An 18872-nucleotide genomic window follows, 5' to 3' on the forward strand; every position below is an offset into this window, starting at 1 on the left:
AGCTGAGGCTGGCCAAGGAGCTGGGTGGCAAAGCTGGGTGCGAGCTCAGAACCTTAGGGACACAGGGGGTCACTGGTGTGAGGCAGGGCTGAGGGGTCACTGTGGTGCCTGGATACAGACTCTAAGGCAAAACCTAAGGGTTGGCACCCCAGAAACGGGTTCATCCAGATGAGTGCAGGCTGATCAGTGCAGGAGGAGGTCCTGGGGTCCAGGCCAGCTCCCCCCACCTCACACTGCAGCCGCTTGTGGGGTGCAGAGCAGAGACTGACCCAGCCCTGCAGCCCCTGCTCTGCCGGGCTCGGCCGGGGGGGGTATGAACCGCACGTGGGCCGGGGGCTGGCGTGGGGTGAGTCACGTGCGGAGCCTTACATAAACCCTTGATAAACAACATGTGTTACCGGTACCGCTGCGATTGCGAAACCCCGGCCCCTGGCCTGCAGCGTGACCGGGCACTGCCCGGCCCCATCTCATCCCATCCCCTGCCACCGGCCGGCCCGCGCCGGGGCTGCTGTTCACCCCTGCCCGCACTGGGGAATCAGCACCAAAACACCCCAGCCCAAGCACGTGGCAGGACAGCCTTGGTCGCACTCAACACGCACGGCAGATGGGTCCTGTAAGGGCTCCTCTGCCCTGGTTGCACACCTGATCAAAGCCCCCATAGCCCCCGCAGCCGGCTCTGAGCGTGCAAAGGACACCCCTGCCCGGCTCTGCGGGGGGTGCAGGCAGTGCGGGCAGGCGCTAGGAAGCGCTCGCAGGCAGGGTCTGGTGCAGGCAGCAGCTCTACAGTGAACACGGTCCGCAGGGCTACGGCAGGGAATGCAGCGTTTCACTGCCCAGAAGGCTTGGAGATGAGAAACAGGATCCCTCCTCTGGGGTGCCTGAGGCATCTCCTGGCTTGTCCCGGGGAAAGGTTGATCCTGTCCCGGTCCCCAGCACCCCCAGCCCCAAAGCACCAGCACGGAGCTTTCACTCACTCAGGGTAAACCAGGAACTGCCATGATTCCTCCTCGCTGTCCCGTGGTTGGGACGGGGCTGCATGGATGGGGCTGCACGGACCCCTCCGCCTGCACCTCCCAGCTGGGAGCACTGGCAGCCCCACAGTGGAGGCAGCCATGGCCTTGCTGGGGCACACCAAGGGGTGACTTGCCTGGACACAGACTCTTCTCAGAGGCGTTTATTGGGGTGTCATTGCTGCTGCAGGCACAAGGGTGCAGAGCACAGCGTGACACAAAGCTGGGGGGGGGCAGGACAAGGACCCACATGGCTGCCAGTACTGCTGGAGGAGATAGGGAACCCCAGGACTGGCTCCAGGGCTGTTGGAGCATCAGCAGGGTCTGACCAAGCCCGAGCTCAGTCCTGTGTGGCCATGGGCAGCTGGATGAGGTGAAGGCTGAGCTCTGGAGACTTCCTGGCAACACCATCTGCACCTACGGCTTCGTTTCTGGAAGGGAAAGGGAAGTGCTGAGGGGCTGGGGAGGCGTCCAAGCCCAGCACTAGGGCTGGAGACCCACTTCTACTTCCCCAAGCACTAGCAACAACTGATAGAGCTGTCCTTGGAGACCCCAGCCCTCACACCCTGGGGTGTCCCTGTGCCAGACCAACCTTCACCCCTGGAAACCCCTCCTGACCCATGTGGGGGGTGAACAGGGCTTTGCTTTGCCAGCATGCATCTGATGCCCATCTTGGCTGCTGGTCTGCCACCAACTTGCCTGTCCTGGGGTCCCATGGCAGGACCATACGGGTGTGGTATGGTGAGAGTCTGAACCCTCTGTGCCCAGCTCCCAGCCAGGGCAGGAGAACCCATGTGGTGCCCTATGTGGAGCCAGGCCTGGCCCATAGGGGGACCCAGCGCATCGCCCGGACCCCACAACTCACCATCGAGGATGTGAAATTCATCTGTGGAGTCACAGAACCCTGCAAGAGACACAGCCCAGGGGGTCACCTTGCCCAGTCCCAGCCCTGCACCCAGAGACACTGCAGGGCGCAGCCCAGTCCCTGCATCTCCGGCACTGGGACAGATCCCAACTGTGGCCCTGCTGTGGGTGACATGGGGCCACAAGCTCTTCAAACCTATGTGGATGAGCCTCCCCTCCCAACACTGCACCCCAGCCCCTGGTGCTGGTCTCTGGATGTTGGTGCTCCCAGGTCCCAGGGGACTATGTGCCACCCACCGTACATAGGGAAGTAGTAGGTCACATCTTCGCTCAGGCCCACAGCCCTCACACGCTGCTCAAACTTGTCTATGACAGCATCACTGACCTGGCTGCTCCGTCCTACACAAGGAGATGCCATCAGTGGCCTCAAGCCCTGCCTGTCCCTGCCCCAAAGCCCACCCTACCCCTGTGGCAAGGCTTGAGACCAGAGTAGGGTTATTGGTTCCCCCTGTCTCCCTTCCACCATCATCTGGAGACAATTCCCCATCTGGGACCAGGACCCTTGGGGACACCCATTCCTGTGCCTGGGTGCTCCAGGGCTCCTGCAGGCAGCTCCTGGTCCCAGCCCAGGTTTCCCACCTTTCTGCCACCCACGTCCTTCATGTGCCACAAGCCCCAAAACACTGACCCACCGTACAGTTTGACCGAGATGCTCCGGCCCTTCTGGTAATAGAGGATGGCGTAGCTGCTGTGGTCTGTCTCCCCCACCACCATGACCACCTTGCTGCCGTGGCCATGGCCTGGGAAAGACAGGAAACAGCCCTACTTAGTCCCAGTTAATCCTGGTTAGCCCCAGCACCATCCAGGGGCCTTGTTTCACCACAGGTGAGGTGTACAAGGGGTGAAAATTGGGGCCAGCCCCACAGGATGCTGTTCCCTATGAGTAGGAACAAGCCCATGGTGCTGCTTGTGATGGACCCGGAACTGGGACACAGATCCTAGAGCTGAGACACTGGGAGGACGGACGCCAGTCCCAAATCGCTGCTGAGAGCAGGAGTGGGGGCTTCAGCTCCATGGTCCCTGCCCCACCCCCAGCCCGACCTCCCTCACCCTTCAGAAGGAAGCGTCCGCGCGCCTGGGCAGGGAGGTAGCGCTGCCTGATCTCCCAGCACATCCCATCCCTGTTCGGGGAGAGGAGGAGGTTGTTGGCACAGGCTGGGGAGGATCCAGCCCAGGCCCCTGCCCACCCTCCTTGCCAGGGCACACGCTGTCCCTGGTTTCTCATCCCAGAGCCTCAGTTTCCCCAGCCTGGCCACCCCCATGCAACCCAGGCTGGCGAGCCCAAGCTCACCCCATGCTGGTGGCCAGGTTCCAGCCCACCATGGCCCCGGCTTCTCTAGCACGAAGCATCCCACAGGAGATCACAGCCACACTTTGCTCTGGGCCAGCTCTCTCCTCCTTGGAGCCTGTGGCTGGGGCACTGGTCCTGCTCTGACCTGCCTGCAGTGTCCGTGTCCAATCCAGCATCCCTGACCCCAGCCCCTGCCTGTGGCCCCGGTGCCTGGTTTCACTCACAGCTTCCTGAAGGTGCTGATGTCCAGGCTCTGCCCATCACCAATGGTCATCGTCACCACCGTGGCCTCCAGCCGGTGGCTGTGCTCAGCCAGGAAGCTGCAGCGGGAGGCCATGCCAACCAGGAACCACCTTCCTACGAGCTGCACGGGACCGGGTGGCACTGAGGGACAAGCCACTGCCCTGGGTACCACCACCCCACTGCCCTCAGCACCCACCACCCCAAACACCCTCCCCTGTGCTGCCCACGGGGACAGGAGCTGAAGGGTGGGAAAGAGCAGGAAGCAGAGGAGAGCCCGGAGTAGGGGCAGGCTGCAAAGGGGGGGGTGCAGGGGAAGGGTGCCCGAGAGGCACCGAGCGCTGCCAGATCCAGCACCGGCAATGCTACACCGGCCCCGGGGCTGAGGAGCCGGGGTCTGGAGGGGCAGAGCCGCCGGGCCGCGGCTGGCTCCAGGACAGCCCTCGGGGCGAGCTGTGCTCCAGCAGCCCCTGTCTCGGAGCAGGGAGCGCACTGGGGGGATCAGCCCAGGCTCAGGCTGCAAGGGCAGGTCTGGAGGGTGACGCTGCAGGGCTGGACCTCGAAGGGGACTCACAGGGGAACGGGCTGAGCCCCAGCCCAAGAGCTGCCGAGCCCCGTAGGGCCGCCCTGGCCCGGCCCCTCACCTCGGGCAGCCTGAGCTCCGACGGGACCGCTACCTTCTCCAGCAGGCTCTGGACAGGGGGCGGCCGCCGCCGCCGCCCAGGGCCCTGCCCCAGCCCCGGCGGGGAGGTGAGGAGCAGGGCGAGGAGCAGGAGGGCGCCCCGGGACAGCATGGTGCTGGGTGAGCGGTGCGGGGCCGGGAGCTGGGGGGGGGCAGGAGAGCGGCGAGGGCAAAAGAGCACCGCGGGAAGCCGGGAGCTGGAGCCGGGCCCGCGGGGCTGTGGGCAGGGGCTGTGGGTGTTCGGGCCGGGGCCGGGGCGGGCTGTGCCGCCGGGCCTGCGGCGGGGCCGGGGCTGGATGGAGCCAGGGGTCCCCGGAGCGACCCCGGGGCCGGGACCCCGGGAGGGGGGGGAGGGGCCTGATGCGATGGGGCGGGGTCTAATAGGATGGGGCGGAGACAGTGCGGGGGCGTGTCCACATAAGGGGCGTGGCCTGTCGGGAGGGTGTGGTCTGATCGTTATGGGGGCGTGCGATCGGGAGCGAGCGTGCCACGTTCGGCTAGCGGTGCCTAGCGCTCGGTTGGGAGCTCTGTGCTCGATCTCTCCGGCCCTGCGGCAGAAAGCGGAGCGGTGATTGGAGGGCGGGGCGGAAGGGCGGGGCGGGACGGCGGAAGTACTGAGCGGAGTGGGCGGGGTCAGCGGAGCCGCCGAAGCCGCCGAGGTGTGGGAGGGAGCCTGGGGGGTGCCCGGTGCGGGGCTGTGGCCGGGCAGGGTCTCACGCCCGTTCGTTCGCAGGCGCGGCGGCAGAATGCCACGATGGATGCGGGCGGCGGCCCTCTCCTCCCCGACAGCGTTCTCTACGAGATCTTCCTCTACCTGGACCACGTAGACGTGCTCTCGGTGGGGCTGGTCTGCCAGCAGTGGCACGCTGTGGCTCGTGACGAGTTCCTGTGGAAGGAACTCTTCTACCGCTACTACCGCATCTCCCGGGAGGTGCCCCGGCACCCAGGTGCGCGGCCGCGGGGGGACAGGGCTGGTGGGTCTGCCCTCCTTGGAGCTGCCGGGAGCTGCCCGGCGCCGGGGCCTTCGGTGGCTCTGCGAGGTGTGGTACCCGTGTGATGAGAGCCTGAACTCCCATCAAGAGCCAAGAGAGGAAAGTTCTCTCCCCTTCTGCTGCTCAACCCATTGTCCTTTGGTGCTGTGGGCGATGAGCCCCTGAACTGTGTTACATTAGCAGTCTGTAGGGCTGGGTGGTGATGTGCACGTGAAAGGCTGTGGAAGTGCACAAACCCTTCAGAAAAGGGAGTCAGGTGGTTGAAAATGCTTCAGCTTTCCTTTCCCAGCTAGGTGGTTTCTGAGTGCTCTTGAGGCAGGAGCTCTGTGATAGCTGCTGCACAGCTTGGCTGGGTGCTGCTGAGGGAGATGGCAGGAGCCGCAGTGAGTCACCGCGTGCAGCTCCAGCACAACCCAGCTGGGCTCGGTGATAATCGCTGCTGGCTTTTCCTGAGCAGGACCTCACACCAAGCCCCTGCTCCAGGCTCTCCCCTTTTCATGCAGACCAGGAAGAGCTGCAAGTGCACATTAGCACATGACACTATTTCCATAAGGCTCAGGCTGCAGCCTGGCTCTGAAGGCAGAGCTGTGCCTGCTCCAGGAAGAGGGAGGTGGGTGCGCGGCCCTTTAATTGTACAGCAAGGCTAAGGCAGCAGCTGACCCACTTTGCAAGGGCAGGTTGGACTTGATCTTGGCCTCAGCTCCCAGTAGGAAAATGACCCATTAACAGTCAGCATCATCTGAGCCTGGTAGGGCCTTCCTTGGGTAGAGCTGTCGCAGTCAGTGGTGACCAGCACACGGTCATGAGTCAGTTCCCGGTTGAGTATCAGTAGCAGTTTGTGCAGTCTGGAAGGGTAACCCAGCGCTGTTACACCAGCAGACAGGCTTTGGGGACCTGCCAACAGGAGCCCTTGCTGCCACAGCGGGTCTCTCCTGGAGTCCAAAAAGCACATTCCCAGCGTGCTGTGGAGGTCTGAGAGGGATGTGTTCTGTCCTCAGCCCCAAGGATGCTCTTGGGGGCCCCAGTAGTGGCCAAGGCAGGGGGAGGTGAGTTCTTGATCTTGAGTTGCAGTTGCTGCAGGAGGATGGGAAGAAACACCAAGGATCAAGCAGCAAGAGCCCATCTCCATGCAGCAGGGAACATGAAGACAGGAGGGCTGTCAGATGTGGCTTTGTGACTTGACTTGTGCAGGCCCTGGGAACTCCATGGAGTTGAGGACATTCCTTTAGGTTTTACCTGAGGCTCTTTGGCCAGGCTTATTCACTTCCAGCTTCCTGGAGAGAGTTAGGAAGCTGCTAGCATCGTTCTTCTGCATTCATTGGGATTGAGCAGCTGGTGGATCTCAGTAACGTATTTGGACACCTCCCAAGCTGTGCTTCTGGAGTTGTGAGAGCCCCTCATGAGGCAGGGGGTGGCTGCCAGGCCCAGACATGGGCTGAAGCAGGAGCCTGGGGAAAAGCCCTGCCAGTCTGCCTGCCCTAGGTAGCTCTGTGGTATCCAGTCAGCCTTGTAAGAGGGAATGTTGGGGTTGCTTGGCCAGATAGGATCTGTCCATGCCGCTTTGCAGCCAGATGGGCTGGAACCAAGAGCTTCAGAGGTTAGTGAGTAGTGGAGGGTGTCCTGGCAGCAAGCAGTTCCCTCACTGGGCTGCAGTGAGTTCCAAAATCCCTCAGTCCTGTTCAGTGTAACCAGGAAAGTTGGCCCTTATCCATGTACGTGTCTAATTCTCTTTGCTTCCTTGGGATTTGCTGCTGCAAGAGGTCTCTAGGCTGCCTTACGGGGCACTTGATTAAAAGTCCTCTTTATTTGTCTCTTTATTGGCTGTCAGTGTGACTTCTGTGAGTGTGCTCCAGGCTTTGCCGCAGGGCTCCTGATCCGTCCTGGCAGCCTGGGTCCAGCTCCTGCTCTTCCTCTTTTTTCTCTAGTCTCTTTATCTCATGGAGATGTCGTTTTCCTGGTCCCATACCCTTTCTGGAACCTTCTTAACTATGTGTTAGACAAGATAAAGATAAGCAGAGTGGAGCCAGTACTCTGAGGTACTGGGCTTCTCTCTTATCACATGATGGATTTGTTTGCACTGTGTTGGAGCACATCTGCAGCTCTGATGCTGTTGTGTCTGAGCAAGGATTTTGTTCCATAGCTCTGCTCTGGGTGTTTCTTGCAGGGGCTGTAGGGGTTGATACAGCAGTGACATGGTGCAGAGGTGTCTGTTCACTGCAAGAAACTGATTTTTTTGTGTGTGTGGGAGTAGGAAAGCTGCAGAGAAAGCTGTTCCAGCCCCTTGTGAACTTGGCTGGACCTGTGGGGATGATGCTGCCCCATCAGCAGAGTAGGCAGGGACACCTTCCACTGGAGCAGCTTGCTCCAAGCCCCTGTGTCCAACCTGGCCTTGAACACTGCCAGGGATGGGGCAGCCACAGCTTCTCTGGGCACCCTGGGCCAGCGCCTCAGCACCCTCACAGGGAAGAGCTTCTGCCTAAGAGCTCATCTCAGTCTCCCCTGTTCTGGCAGGTTAAAGCCATTCCCCTTGTCCTGTCCCTACAGGCCCTTGTCCCAAGCCCCTCTCCAGGTTTCCTGCAGCCCCTTTAGGCACTGGAGCTGCTCTAAGGTCTCCCCTTCAGGAGCCTTCTCTTGTCCAGGCTGCCCCAGCCCAGCTCTCTCAGCCTGGCTCCAGAGCAGAGCTGCTCCAGCCCTCGCAGCATCTCCGTGGCCTCCTCTGGCCTCGCTCCAGCAGCTCCACGTCCCTCTTGTGCTGGGGGCCCCAGAGCTGGATCAGGGCTGCAGGGGGGGTCTCCCCAGAGCACAGCAGAGGGGCAGGATCCCCTCCCTGAGCTGCTGCTCATGATCTGGGGGTGCACTCAGTACACGGGGGGGTTCAGGGCTGCAAGTCTCAGGACTGTGAATGCCATGTTGCTTCCCTCCACTTTCATTCCTGTGCCATGTTCCTGCTCATGTGTTGCAGCTGCTGTTTCCTGGTATGATGAGTTCCAGAGGCTCTACGATACCATCCCCTGTGTGGAAGTGCAGGCCCTGAAGGAGCACAATGACCAGGTTTTGCACCTCAGCTTTTCCCATTCTGGCTGTTTGTTTGCGTCATGCTCCAAAGACTGTACTGTCAAGGTAAAGTGTCCGCCTCCCCTGCACAACCCTTCCAGCTTCAATTTAGTGGGGCTTAGCCACAAGAGCAGCCTTTAGGAAGTCTGTGGAGAGGAGAGGTTTGACCGGGTGTCCCTGGACTTAGGCCAGTTCCTGCAATGCTGAGTTGTTCTCCAAACCACAGAACTAATGGCTCTTGCAAATGTAGCCTTGAGGGCTGTGGATTCCAGCTCTGGCCCATGAGAAGGTGGTGGCCAAGGCGCCTGCCTGGCTCGAGCTGCTTCCTAGGTGAAAATCAGCCCCCTGTTGTGTTGTGGGTCTCACAAAGAGTGTGGAGATAATGATCCACTGCAGATGTCTTGCTTGAGGGGTTGTCTTGGGAGAAATCTCTCTGAACATGCTGAAAAATCCAGCTGTGACAGTGCCATTCACTGCACTGGCTGAGGGAGCAGTCCTGTGCTGAGCTCTCTCCAGAGCTGCTGACCATTTTCTATCAGGGGAATGGACAGTGAAGTCAGGACTGGGAGGCAGTTAAATGGGGTCTTTGATACTGGCTTTTTTTCTTGGCCTGGTGAGTGCTGGCAGAACAGATAAAGTGGAGCCACACTTGGGCTTCTCAGCAACTTCCTGACTGTTTGTCCATCTGTTTATAGATCTGGAGCAACGAGCTAGACATCTCCCTGCAGCACAGCTCCAACATGAGGCCATACAACTGGAGCTACACACAGTTCTCCCAGTTCAATTCTGATGACTCGCTCCTCCTGGTGTCCGGTGTCTTTGTGGGGCCTCACAACTCCTCCTCAGGGGAGATTGCTGTAATCAGCATGGGTAAATGTCACCCTCTCCTTCACTGGGGTGCCTGGGAGGGCTGAAGTGGTGGGTGCTGGGGTTCCTTTTCTCTTATGGTGTGTAATGGCCTTGACCTCTGCTTGTCCTGCTTTCTACCATCTGTGCAGAGGGTTCCAGATCACAGTTTCATAGGGTAAACCTTATGGATAGCCTCAGCTCTGATGTGGTGTGACCATGTCATCACCTAAGAGCAGTGTGGCATATGTTTATTCTCATTTCAGTTCTAAGTGTCAGTCTGAGTTACCCACGTTACCTGTTGTCTTTGAACCACCATTTCTGGCTCAAGTGGTGCTAGTCCCATCCTGGTCTCTCACATAGCTTTCTGAGGCTCATTCATCTGGGTTTGCTTCATCTCTTCTGCTGCAGTTCTGTGAAGCTCCCAAATCCCAGCTGTGTTGTCTCTCACCACCTCAGTGTGCCAGAAATCGAGGGGTGCTCCTAAATGCACATATGTCCGGCTCAGAAAGGCCCTGAGCCCCAGGGGTGGGAGTGAAGATGTTCTGTACGTGTTTGACTTGTTCTTGTCCTTGGGGTGGCTGCTCTGAGCCATGCTTGGAGAAGGGCTCTGAGATTAGATTGCTCTTTGCTCTGGCTGCCCTTTTACTTTGGTTTCCCTTGTGCTTGCTCTCCTCACACACCGCTGTGGGAGAGAGAAATATCTGTCTTCATAGGAATGACTGGAAGCTGGATGGTGGTTGTGCAGCATCTGCTCAGCTGGCAGTGGAGGTGCTGCATCAGAGCCTGTTCTGGGGAGACTTGAATCCATCTCCCATGTCTTCTGCCATGGTCTCTCTAGGGCCAGGAGCCATCTCCTCATGCTTGTGTTTCCCCTCCCTTGCAGAGAACTTCACGCTGCTTTCCAGGGTGAGGAATAAGCCATACGATGTGTTTGGCTGCTGGTTGAATGAAACCAACTTGATATCTGGCAATCTGCACCGGATTGGGCGTATAACCTCCTGCTCTGTGCTGTGGCTGAATAACGCTTTCCAGGTGAGGTGCCTTTGTTCCAGCTCCACAGGCAGCGCAGCTTCCTGCTGGCTCCTGGGGGAGGAAAAGCTGCAAAGGAGGTGTGAGTGGGAAGGAATGGCCCAATCCTCCTGTCCTCCCTATTTGTCTTCTCTGAGTTGCCCTCAGGATCCTGAGCTTGAGGCAACCCTTGTGTGAGGCTTCTCCACACTCGGTGTTGTGGTACCCATTACAATGTTCTAACTCTACTTTCGCATTCCATTAACTCTTGTTCCATTAATTGGGATGAGAACTTGACTGCAGTGCCTTAGAGCATGTGTTGCTCAACAGGAGAGTGGCTGGAGCACAGAAGGGTTGCTGAGGTCCTTGCTAACATGAAGCTGGGCCTGGGACAGCTGGAGCCTGGCATGTACCCGGTCAGTGGCCATTCTCCGACTTGGCAGCTCAGTGCGTTATTTCTGGGAGTCAGAGGCAGTTGAGAGCCTGAGCTCAGCCCTGCCTGTCCTTGCTGGTGGTTCTGTGAGCCAGGTGCTGGCTCTGATGCTGTGATGAAACCTGGAGATCAGTGTGAGCTGCCCTTACGCTGCTTATTTGCAGCTTGTCCATTCTCTGGCATTTTTCCTGCTCAGGCGTATTCTTCTTCCATGTTTTGCATCTGTCTCAGTGTCACAGCTGCTTATCCCACTGTTTGTGGTTTTTAACATGAACAGTTGATGCTGGCCCCAAGTGAATTCATTGGGTAGCAGAGATCCTTCCCATAACCACATCTCTGTTTTGCTCTGATACTACAGCACTAACTCTTCCATCCCCATGAAGTGAGGAAGCACCTTGCCCACATTGTCCAGGGGTGTTGAAGTGCAGCTGCAGACTACCAGGGCAGTTGGGCAGGAAAAGACCCACTGCTTGTATCTGGGAGCAAATAACCAGGGTGGTTCTGCACAGGTGAACTGCAAAGCGTGGAGGTTCCCTGCCTCTGCTGCTTGTAGGCCAGAGACTCGTACTTTGTGCTGCACTTGTGTGTATTTTAGAGGCCTGTCCTGGAATTCTTCTAACACCTCAAGCAGCACCAGCTGATAGCCTCAGCTGCAGGTGGCAGCAAGGCTGCTCAGCCTGTGTTTCCCACCTCCAGCCTGCAGGAGTTTTGTGTCTCTGTGTGCCCACCTCCAGGATAGGAAGAAGTGCCACAGAACTGGCCAGCCTTGGGGGCCAGTTCTCATGGTCCGTGCTGCATGTAGCAGTGCAGAGAGGTCGGTGTGTGGCTGGTGTTGCTGTGTGAACTCACAGGCTCAGCAGGTGGCTCTTGGTTTGAGCTGTAGGAGGGACCTAAGATGGTTCTTGCTTACTTTTTCCTTCTGCTTTCAGGGCATAGAGTCTGAGAATGTGAATGTAGTGAAGAGACTGTTCAAAATCCAGAACCTGAACGCCAGCACTATCCGGACGGTGATGGTGGCCGACTGCAGCCGTTACGATTCGCCAGACCTGCTCCTGGACTACGAGGAGCAGCTTGCTGCCTCCACCTCCACCTGCCCAGTCTTTGATCTCGGCAGTGACAGCGAGGAAGAGGAGGCCAAGCCCAAGCAAGCTCCGGAGCCAGCCGTACAGGAATTGCTGGATGACGTGGGTGTGCCAGCAGAGGATGGGCTGCAGCAGCTCTTTGATGATATCATGGAGGGCCGGGTGAGGTCTGCCATGACCGACACAGAGCTCGAGACAAAGGTGGCTGAGCTGTTCGTACGCAACAGAACTAAACCTCCTGAGCTGAACCTGCTCTCCACAGACAGCAACAGCAAGACAAAGTACTTAATCTTCACCACAGGATGCCTCACCTACTCCCCACACCAGATAGGTAAGGTTGAGGTCTGAGCCCAGGGCACACCAGCTGCCTTTGGGGCATGGACTGAACTTGAATCTGGAAAAGACCTGGTTTCTTTGCTGCCTGTTTGTGGCAAGTGAGTTGCAGCTTTGTTGAGGCTCTTGATACAGGAGGCTTTTGAGGTGCCCCCAGTCACTGAAGGGGGTTCCACCTTGCAAGTGCTGGCCTGAGGGTTTTGTTGCTACCAGACATGTGGCCAAATGACAAAGTCATGGTGAGGGCTGAGTAGAAGATCAAGAAGGAACTTCTGACTTCAGGACATCAGCCGTGGGTCATGCACCGTGTGTGGATGTGAAGGGTTGTGATTGTTCTGATGGGAGTGTGTGGAAGGGCCTCAGTCCTGTTCTCGTGTGGGGGTGCAGAGGGCATCAGGGTAGGGCTGGTTTGAGCAGCTTGGAGCTCACATGTGTTGCTTGCACAGTGCCCCTCAGCTCTGGGAGACGGTGCCCTGCCTGCCCTGAGCCTGGCCTGCCTCACCCCCTGCCCACTGTGTGGTAACCCCCACCATTTGGCCTTCTGGGGCAGCTCTGGTTTGTTTTGCAGCTGCCCCAGCGGGTGTTCCATGAGAAGCTGGTGCCAGGCAGTTTGTGGCGCTCGGCCTCGCTGTTCCATAGAGTACAAGGGGCTGTATTTGCAGCACATGCCAGGCAAGGGCACTGCTGGTGACCTTGCTCATCCAGTGCTCTCTTGTCAAGGCACTGGGATTCGCAGAGGCTGAATTTATGGGAAGTAGGTACAGTGGTGAGCAGAAGCAGGTAGTCTGGCTGCTTCTCCAAAAGCCCCTAAAGCTAGCAGAGAGGTTCAGTGGAAAGGACTAGACAGACCAGTAGAAGTGGGGGGGGGGTGGGGGCAGGGAGAGCTGCTTCCAGGCGAGAAGGCTCTTCTATAAAGCCAGACAATTTCAGCTCCTTTTGCTGCTTGCACAATTACAGCCTCGCTGCTGCAGACTCTTCTAACCTTCCTGTTACTTGGTCCTGCACCAGCGCAGCCCAGGGAGAGGCAGTTTCCAAAGCTGAGGCCAGCTTGGAGAAGAGTCACTTGATCTTTGTACACCTAAGTTAGGAATGTGACTGAGACTGAGTGTGGCTCTGCCCCGTGCTCCTCTCCACCACCAGGTCTTCAGCTGAATGTGGTGGCCTTTGCCCTGCGTGGTGGGTGGCAGCTCAGCCCTGCACCCAGCCCCATATCTGCATCCACTGACCTCCAGCAGAGCCCCCGGGCTGTGGGCTCTGGTGCCTTTGAACTACCTCCAGGAACTCCCTGGCTGGTGGCCAGTGCTGGCAACACCGACCCGCTCCTGGGGGGGATGAGCCCTGGCTCAGCTGCTCTCCAGCCATGAGTCACTGCAAGATGTTATGTTCACCCATGAGTTTGTGTGTGGAACCAGCCCTTGTGCATCTGGTGTCTGCCCCAAGGAGCTGGTACTTTAAAGAGCTCTATGTTGTGCTTGTCTCTCGCCCTGCTGCTGCTGGAGCTGCTGGGCAGCGGCGCGCTCTGGTCTTATCTGTAGCACCCAAGTGCTTTTGCAGGAGTTGCCTTGGAGCTCCTGTCTCCCTTGTGCTGGTGTCAGGTCTGAGTCACGGGCACAGCCTCCTCTTCTGTTGGCTTGTGCAGAGGGGACGTAGCCGAGGTTGGAACTGGGAGCACAGTGCTGTGGAAATGAGAGTGAAATGCTGGTGAGCAGTGGCAGCTGGGTGGGAGAATGGGTGTCCTGGACTGCCCACTTTCAGATGCAGCGATGCTGTGAAGAGCCTTGGACTTGAGGTGCGTTGTGGTGTCACCCCAGTCATGTTGATCTGTGGGAGAGGGCTGAAATTAAAGGTGTTCGGCAGTGATTCCTTTAGAAGGGCGATGGGATGGGCCATCTTCCAGCTCCACTTGGACCTGCTGAGGGTGAAGCCCATGTGAGCGCATGCTGAGGCTCATAGGATTCCTTCAGGAAGCCGTTGTGGATCATTTGTGTTGGGACCTCTAGAGATGGAAGGTGACAGAGCTTGACATGTGTCTCCTTTAGTCAGGAAGTCCTGCTTCAGAGTGTGCTGCAGGAGGGACTTGGAGCGACGAGTGTCTGTGCCAGCTGGGCACTGGGCATCTTCCTGCCTGTGGTGGAATCATAGAATCCCATCGTGGTTTGGATTGGAAGGGACCTTAAGATCATCCAGTTCCAACCCCCTGTCACAGGCAGGGAGACCTTCCACTACAGCAGCTTGCTCCAAGCCCCTGTGTCCAACCTGGCCTTGAACACTGCCAGGGATGGGGCAGCCACAGCTTCTCTGGGCACCCTGTGCCAGCGCCTCAGCACCCTCACAGGGAAGAGCTTCTGCCTAAGAGCTCAGCTCAGTCTCCCCTCTGGCAGGTTCAAGCCATTCCCCTTGGCCTGTCCCTACAGGCCCTTGTCCAAAGCCCCTCTCCAGGTTTCCTGCAGCCCCTTTAGGCACTGGAGCTGCTCTCAGGTCTCCCCTTCAGGAGCCTTCTCTTGTCCAGGCTGCCCCAGCCCAGCTCTCTCAGCCTGGCTCCAGAGCAGAGCTGCTCCAGCCCTCGCAGCATCTCCATGGCCTCCTCTGGACTCGCTCCAACAGCTCCACGTCCCTCCTGGTGCCTGTGCCATTGTGTCACTTATGGGCAGTGTCCTGGCTGAAAGTATCACTTGTGAGAGCTCGAAGGAGCCAGGCAGGGACAGCAGCCCTGGTCTGGCTCTCCACCAGTGAGCCAGTTCTCTTCTCTTAGCAGCAGTAAGGGAAGTCCCTTCTTGAAGCCTGGGGACCTCCACCACGCCTGCTGTCTGTGGGCAGCAGCCTGCAGAATGGCCTGATTCTGCTTTCTGTCCCCAAGGGATTAAAAGGATCCTGCCCCACCAGATGACAACTGCTGGGCCTGTGCTCGGGGAGGAGAGGCGCTCGGATGAGTTCTTTGACTCACTGGATCACGTCATCGACATCCATGGGCACATCATTGGCATGGGCCTCTCTCCTGATCACAGGTGAGTGTGGTAGTGCTGGCCTCAGTGCTAGCTTCGGGCACTGCAGGGGTGGGCAGCAGCTGCTCAGGGGCTTTGTGGAGTGACCAGAAGAAGTGACTGTAGTGGGTGCAGTGGGTGCCTGCGTGGGCAGCTCTGCTTGTTCACATCTGATTTCTGTCCTGATGTCTGTGTTCCCGCCTCAGCACGATTGCTTTTCTCCTCTGCACTGCTGAGCCTGGGTCAGGATAGCGTCAAGCAGGGAGCTTGTAAGCGTGAAGAAACTGCTTGCATGAAGTGTGTTGCTCCCAAGGCAGGTCAATCCCAGCCTGGTTTGTGTTGGAAGGGACCTTAAAGCTCATCCAGTTCCACCCTGTGCCAGTGCCTCAGCACCCTCACAGGGAAGAGCTTCTGCCTAAGAGCTCATCTCAGGCTCCCCTCTGGCAGGTTCAAGCCATTCCCCTTGGCCTGTCCCTACAGGCCCTTGTCCCAAGCCCCTCTCCAGGTTTCCTGCAGCCCCTTTAGGCACTGGAGCTGCTCTCAGGTCTCCCCTTGAGGAGCCTTCTCTTGTCCAGGCTGCCCCAGCCCAGCTCTCTCAGCCTGGCTCCAGAGCAGAGCTGCTCCAGCCCTCGCAGCATCTCCGTGGCCTCCTCTGGACTCGCTCCAGCAGCTCCACGTCCCTCTTGTGCTGCTGCCCCAGAGCTGGATCAGGACTGCAGGAGGGGTCTCCCCAGAGTGGAGCAGAGGGGCAGGATCCCCTCCCTCAACCTGCTGCTCACAATACACCGCCATCCTTCAAGTTGGTTGGGAATGCCCATGTTTTAGCCTGGGTTTTGGTGAGCTGAGCCTCAGGCTCACCAAGGGCCAGAGCAGCTGCTGGGTCCCTGTGCCACCAACCTGCACATTTCCAGCTGGGGCTCCCTGAGTGCTGTCGCATGCAGGAAAGTGCAGGGTCACCCCTCTGCTCCCCCCAGGTACCTGTACGTGAACAGCCGAGCCTGGCCCCGCGACTGCGTCATCTCTGACCCCATGCAGCCTCCCCCCATCGCTGAGGAGATCGACCTGCACGTGTTTGACCTGAAGACCATGAAGGAGGTGAAGAGAGCACTGCGGGCACACCGGGCCTATACGCCCAATGAGGAGTGCTTCTTCATCTTCCTGGATGTCAGCAGGGACTTTGTAGCAAGGTGTGTGCGATGGGATGGGCCTGTAAGAAAGATGGGGAGAGACTTTTTAGCAGGCCCTGTTGTGAAAGGACAAGGGGTGATGGTTTTAGACTAAAAGAGGGAGATCCAGGCTGTGTGTGAGGAAGAAATTCTTTACAGTGAAGGTGGTGAAGCACTGGCACAGGTTGCCCAGAGAGGTGGTGGATGCCCCATCAGTGGAGACATTCCAGGCCAGGCTGGATGTGGTTCTGAGCAACGTGATCTATTTAAAGATGTCCCTGCCCATGGCAGGGGGTTGGACTAGAGGAGCTTTCAAGGTCCCTTCCAACCCAAACTGTTCTGTGGGTGACAGGGCTGCAGACGGAGGCTGAGGGGTGGGAGCAGGCTGTCAGTGACGTCCTTAACTTGTCCTGTCCACTGCAGCGGGGCAGAGGATCGCCACGGCTACATCTGGGACCGGCACTACAACATCTGCCTGGCCAAGCTGCAGCACGACAACGTGGTCAACTCGGTGGCGTTCAGCCCGGTGGAGCAGGAGCTGCTCCTCACTGCCAGCGATGACACCACCATCAAGGTGTGGCGCTCGCCCCGTGCCGTGCGCAGCCAGCAGGCCCGGAGGCCCCGGCCCAGGAAACTGCTCTTCTCCTGGCTCTTGAACCAGAAAAGCTGAACCTGGGTCCCCCTGCGCCTGCAGCTTCTCACTGCAGCCACCTCCTCTGGAGCCTGCAGAGCCCAAGGCCCGGCGCAAGAGACGAGCTCTGGGCACTGAATCCCATCCACTGAGTCAGGAGGGGCCCCGGTAGTGGCAATTGCTTCCTGCTTGGAGCATCTGCTCCAGAGACAGAATGTAAGAGCCAAGGGCCTGCTCCTGGACACTGCGGGCACAGCCTGAGCTGGTCACTGCAGGGTGGGCTCCCCACAGCTTCTCACAAACGCTGCTACTTGGTCACAGCTCGCTCTGGGTGAGCTCTGGTCTCCAAGAACAGACTGAGGTGCGTCCCCAGCGCTGGTACTGCTGAGCCTGGGACGGGGCTGACCTGGTGAGAGCTATCACTGCAGAGCACTTGGCAGAGCCCGGCACAGTGCTGCTCCACCGCAGGACTCTGTTAACATAGTTTTGTTCATGGTTTTGTCCCAGATCTCCGCAGGCAGTTTGGGCTGACTGCTGGGCAAGGCCAGCACCTGCTCCCTGAGGGTATCTTTGCCCTGGAGAGCAGCAGGGCTGGTGGGGCAGCCAGGTCCAGTTGATGCCTTCTGTTGACAACAACGTGTTGATCTCCCGTTCCGAAACCTGAGTGTGGGGAGGCTGGTGGTGACATGGTGTTCGCTTCGCCTCTCGTCCTCTGCTCAGTAGCACTTCACTAAGCTCTGGCATCAGTAACACACTCCAGGGGCCCTGCTGTCCCCTCCTGGGGCAGCTGTGTCCATGGCTGGTGCTCTCGTGGTCGCCTCCCTCCCACGCTACCCAAGTCGTGGCACTTTAGGTTCTCTTGGTATGTTCTCTGTGAACGGGTGTAGGTGCTCATGGGTGGCCGCAGGTCCCTACGGGTGCCAGGGGCCCACGGCCCGTTTCTGCCTGATGTGACAGTTGAATAAGCTTCCCCCTGGGTTTGGAGATGAGGACCCCACGGCTGGTGGAGCTGCAGCACTCGAACCCATGTTGATTGTATCTGGCCCTGAAGCTTTTCTCACTGCAGCAGGCAATGTATGTGAGGGTCTAAAATTAAGCTCCTGCTCTTGTCCTGGCTGGGATGGGGTGCAGGAGCTGCTCCCAGGCTGTGGGCTCTGCTTCGAAAGGAGCCACGTTCCAGGCAGGGCTGGGGCCTCCCCTGAGCATGGGAGCAGTTGTCTGTGCCACTCAACCAGGGTTGCAAATAGACCTCCTGAAGGCAGCAGGCACTGTGCCGGTGCACACCGATGGCTGCAATAGCTCCTGTGCCCTTCCGCAGGAGGGTTTGTGCCCTAGCAGGTGCCCAAGGCTTTAACCACAGCCCCTGTCCTCAGGTTTTCTGTCATCGTAGGGCTTCCAGAAACAGGGAAGTCCTTTGTGTGTGCACAGGCTCCACACCAAGCGCTTAGTCCAGTCACACAGCATAGGAACAGCCTCCACCTTCCTCCTACCCCAAAATTGTGCAGTCTGCTCTTTGGCTCAGTGTAGCAGTGAGCAGGGCACTCAGGGGTTGTGTTTGTGCTGAGTTTTGCTCTTCACTATGGCGTTGAATAAATATTCTGCTAAAGCATCTTTGCAATGTTAGTTTGTTTTTCTGCTGAAGCAGAACTGAGGCCAGAAACATCATCCTGCTGTGCCTGTGGCTGCTTGGGGAACCCACATGGAGCTGAGCAGCTTGAGCCCACCTGCCCTGGGCTGCAGGGGGCAGGCAGGAGGCTGTGAAATTACAGGAAGAGAGGAGGAGAATCACAGAATCCAGGGATGGGGCAGCCACAGCTTCTCTGGGCACCCTGGGCCAGCGCCTCAGCACCCTCACAGGGAAGAGCTTCTGCCTAAGAGCTCATCTCAGGCTCCCCTCGGGCAGGTTAAAGCCATTCCCCTTGGCCTGTCCCTACAGGCCCTTGTCCAAAGCCCCTCTCCAGGTTTCCTGCAGCCCCTTTAGGCACTAAAGGGGGCCTACAAGACATCTGGAGAGGGAACTGCACAACTGGGAAAGCAAAGCCAGCAAGTTACACTCGTGCTGGGGGTGCTGAAGCAGCTGTGAGCTCCCTGGCTGCTTCCACCATCCCTGTAAGGCTAAGCCCACCCTGGGGAAGGATCCCTCCCCCCCTCCCCAAGGTGCTCCTGCCCCTGCACTGCTACAGACCCAGTGGCCCA

The 18872-nt window shown here is 58.6% G+C and overlaps 2 protein-coding genes across 4 annotated transcripts; one reads left to right on the top strand and one right to left on the bottom strand.

The window, feature by feature from the left end:
* Positions 1-1377: 1377 nt before the first annotated feature.
* Positions 1378-4259, bottom strand: C8G (complement C8 gamma chain; the record flags this gene model as incomplete). Its single annotated transcript, XM_080630554.1, has 7 exons — positions 1378-1441; positions 1876-1914; positions 2172-2273; positions 2567-2674; positions 2985-3055; positions 3450-3589; positions 4110-4259. The coding sequence occupies 7 exons, from the start codon at positions 4257-4259 to the stop codon at positions 1428-1430; spliced, it is 624 nt and encodes a 207-aa protein (XP_080486680.1). The 3' UTR covers positions 1378-1427.
* Positions 4260-4598: 339 nt separating this feature from the next.
* FBXW5 (F-box and WD repeat domain containing 5) lies at positions 4599-18279 on the top strand. Of its 3 annotated transcripts, none has more exons than XM_080630656.1 (9): positions 4599-4715; positions 4881-5094; positions 8102-8259; positions 8889-9063; positions 9926-10074; positions 11413-11896; positions 14756-14903; positions 15854-16066; positions 16469-18279. In XM_080630656.1, exons 2-9 carry the CDS (start codon positions 4902-4904, stop codon positions 16713-16715), a joined length of 1767 nt encoding a protein of 588 aa, XP_080486782.1. In that variant the 5' UTR covers positions 4599-4715; positions 4881-4901; the 3' UTR covers positions 16716-18279. The 3 variants fall into 3 exon arrangements, with proteins under 3 accessions (XP_080486782.1, XP_080486783.1, XP_080486784.1); XM_080630657.1 differs by lacking the exon at positions 4599-4715 and adding an exon at positions 4779-4806; XM_080630658.1 differs by lacking the exons at positions 4599-4715; positions 15854-16066 and having other exon boundaries at positions 4806-5094.
* Positions 18280-18872: the final 593 nt, after the last annotated feature.

The sequence above is a fragment of the Psittacula echo genome, assembly GCF_963264785.1.
Source record: "Psittacula echo genome assembly, chromosome: 16".
NCBI classification, from domain to species: Eukaryota; Metazoa; Chordata; class Aves; order Psittaciformes; family Psittacidae; genus Psittacula; species Psittacula echo.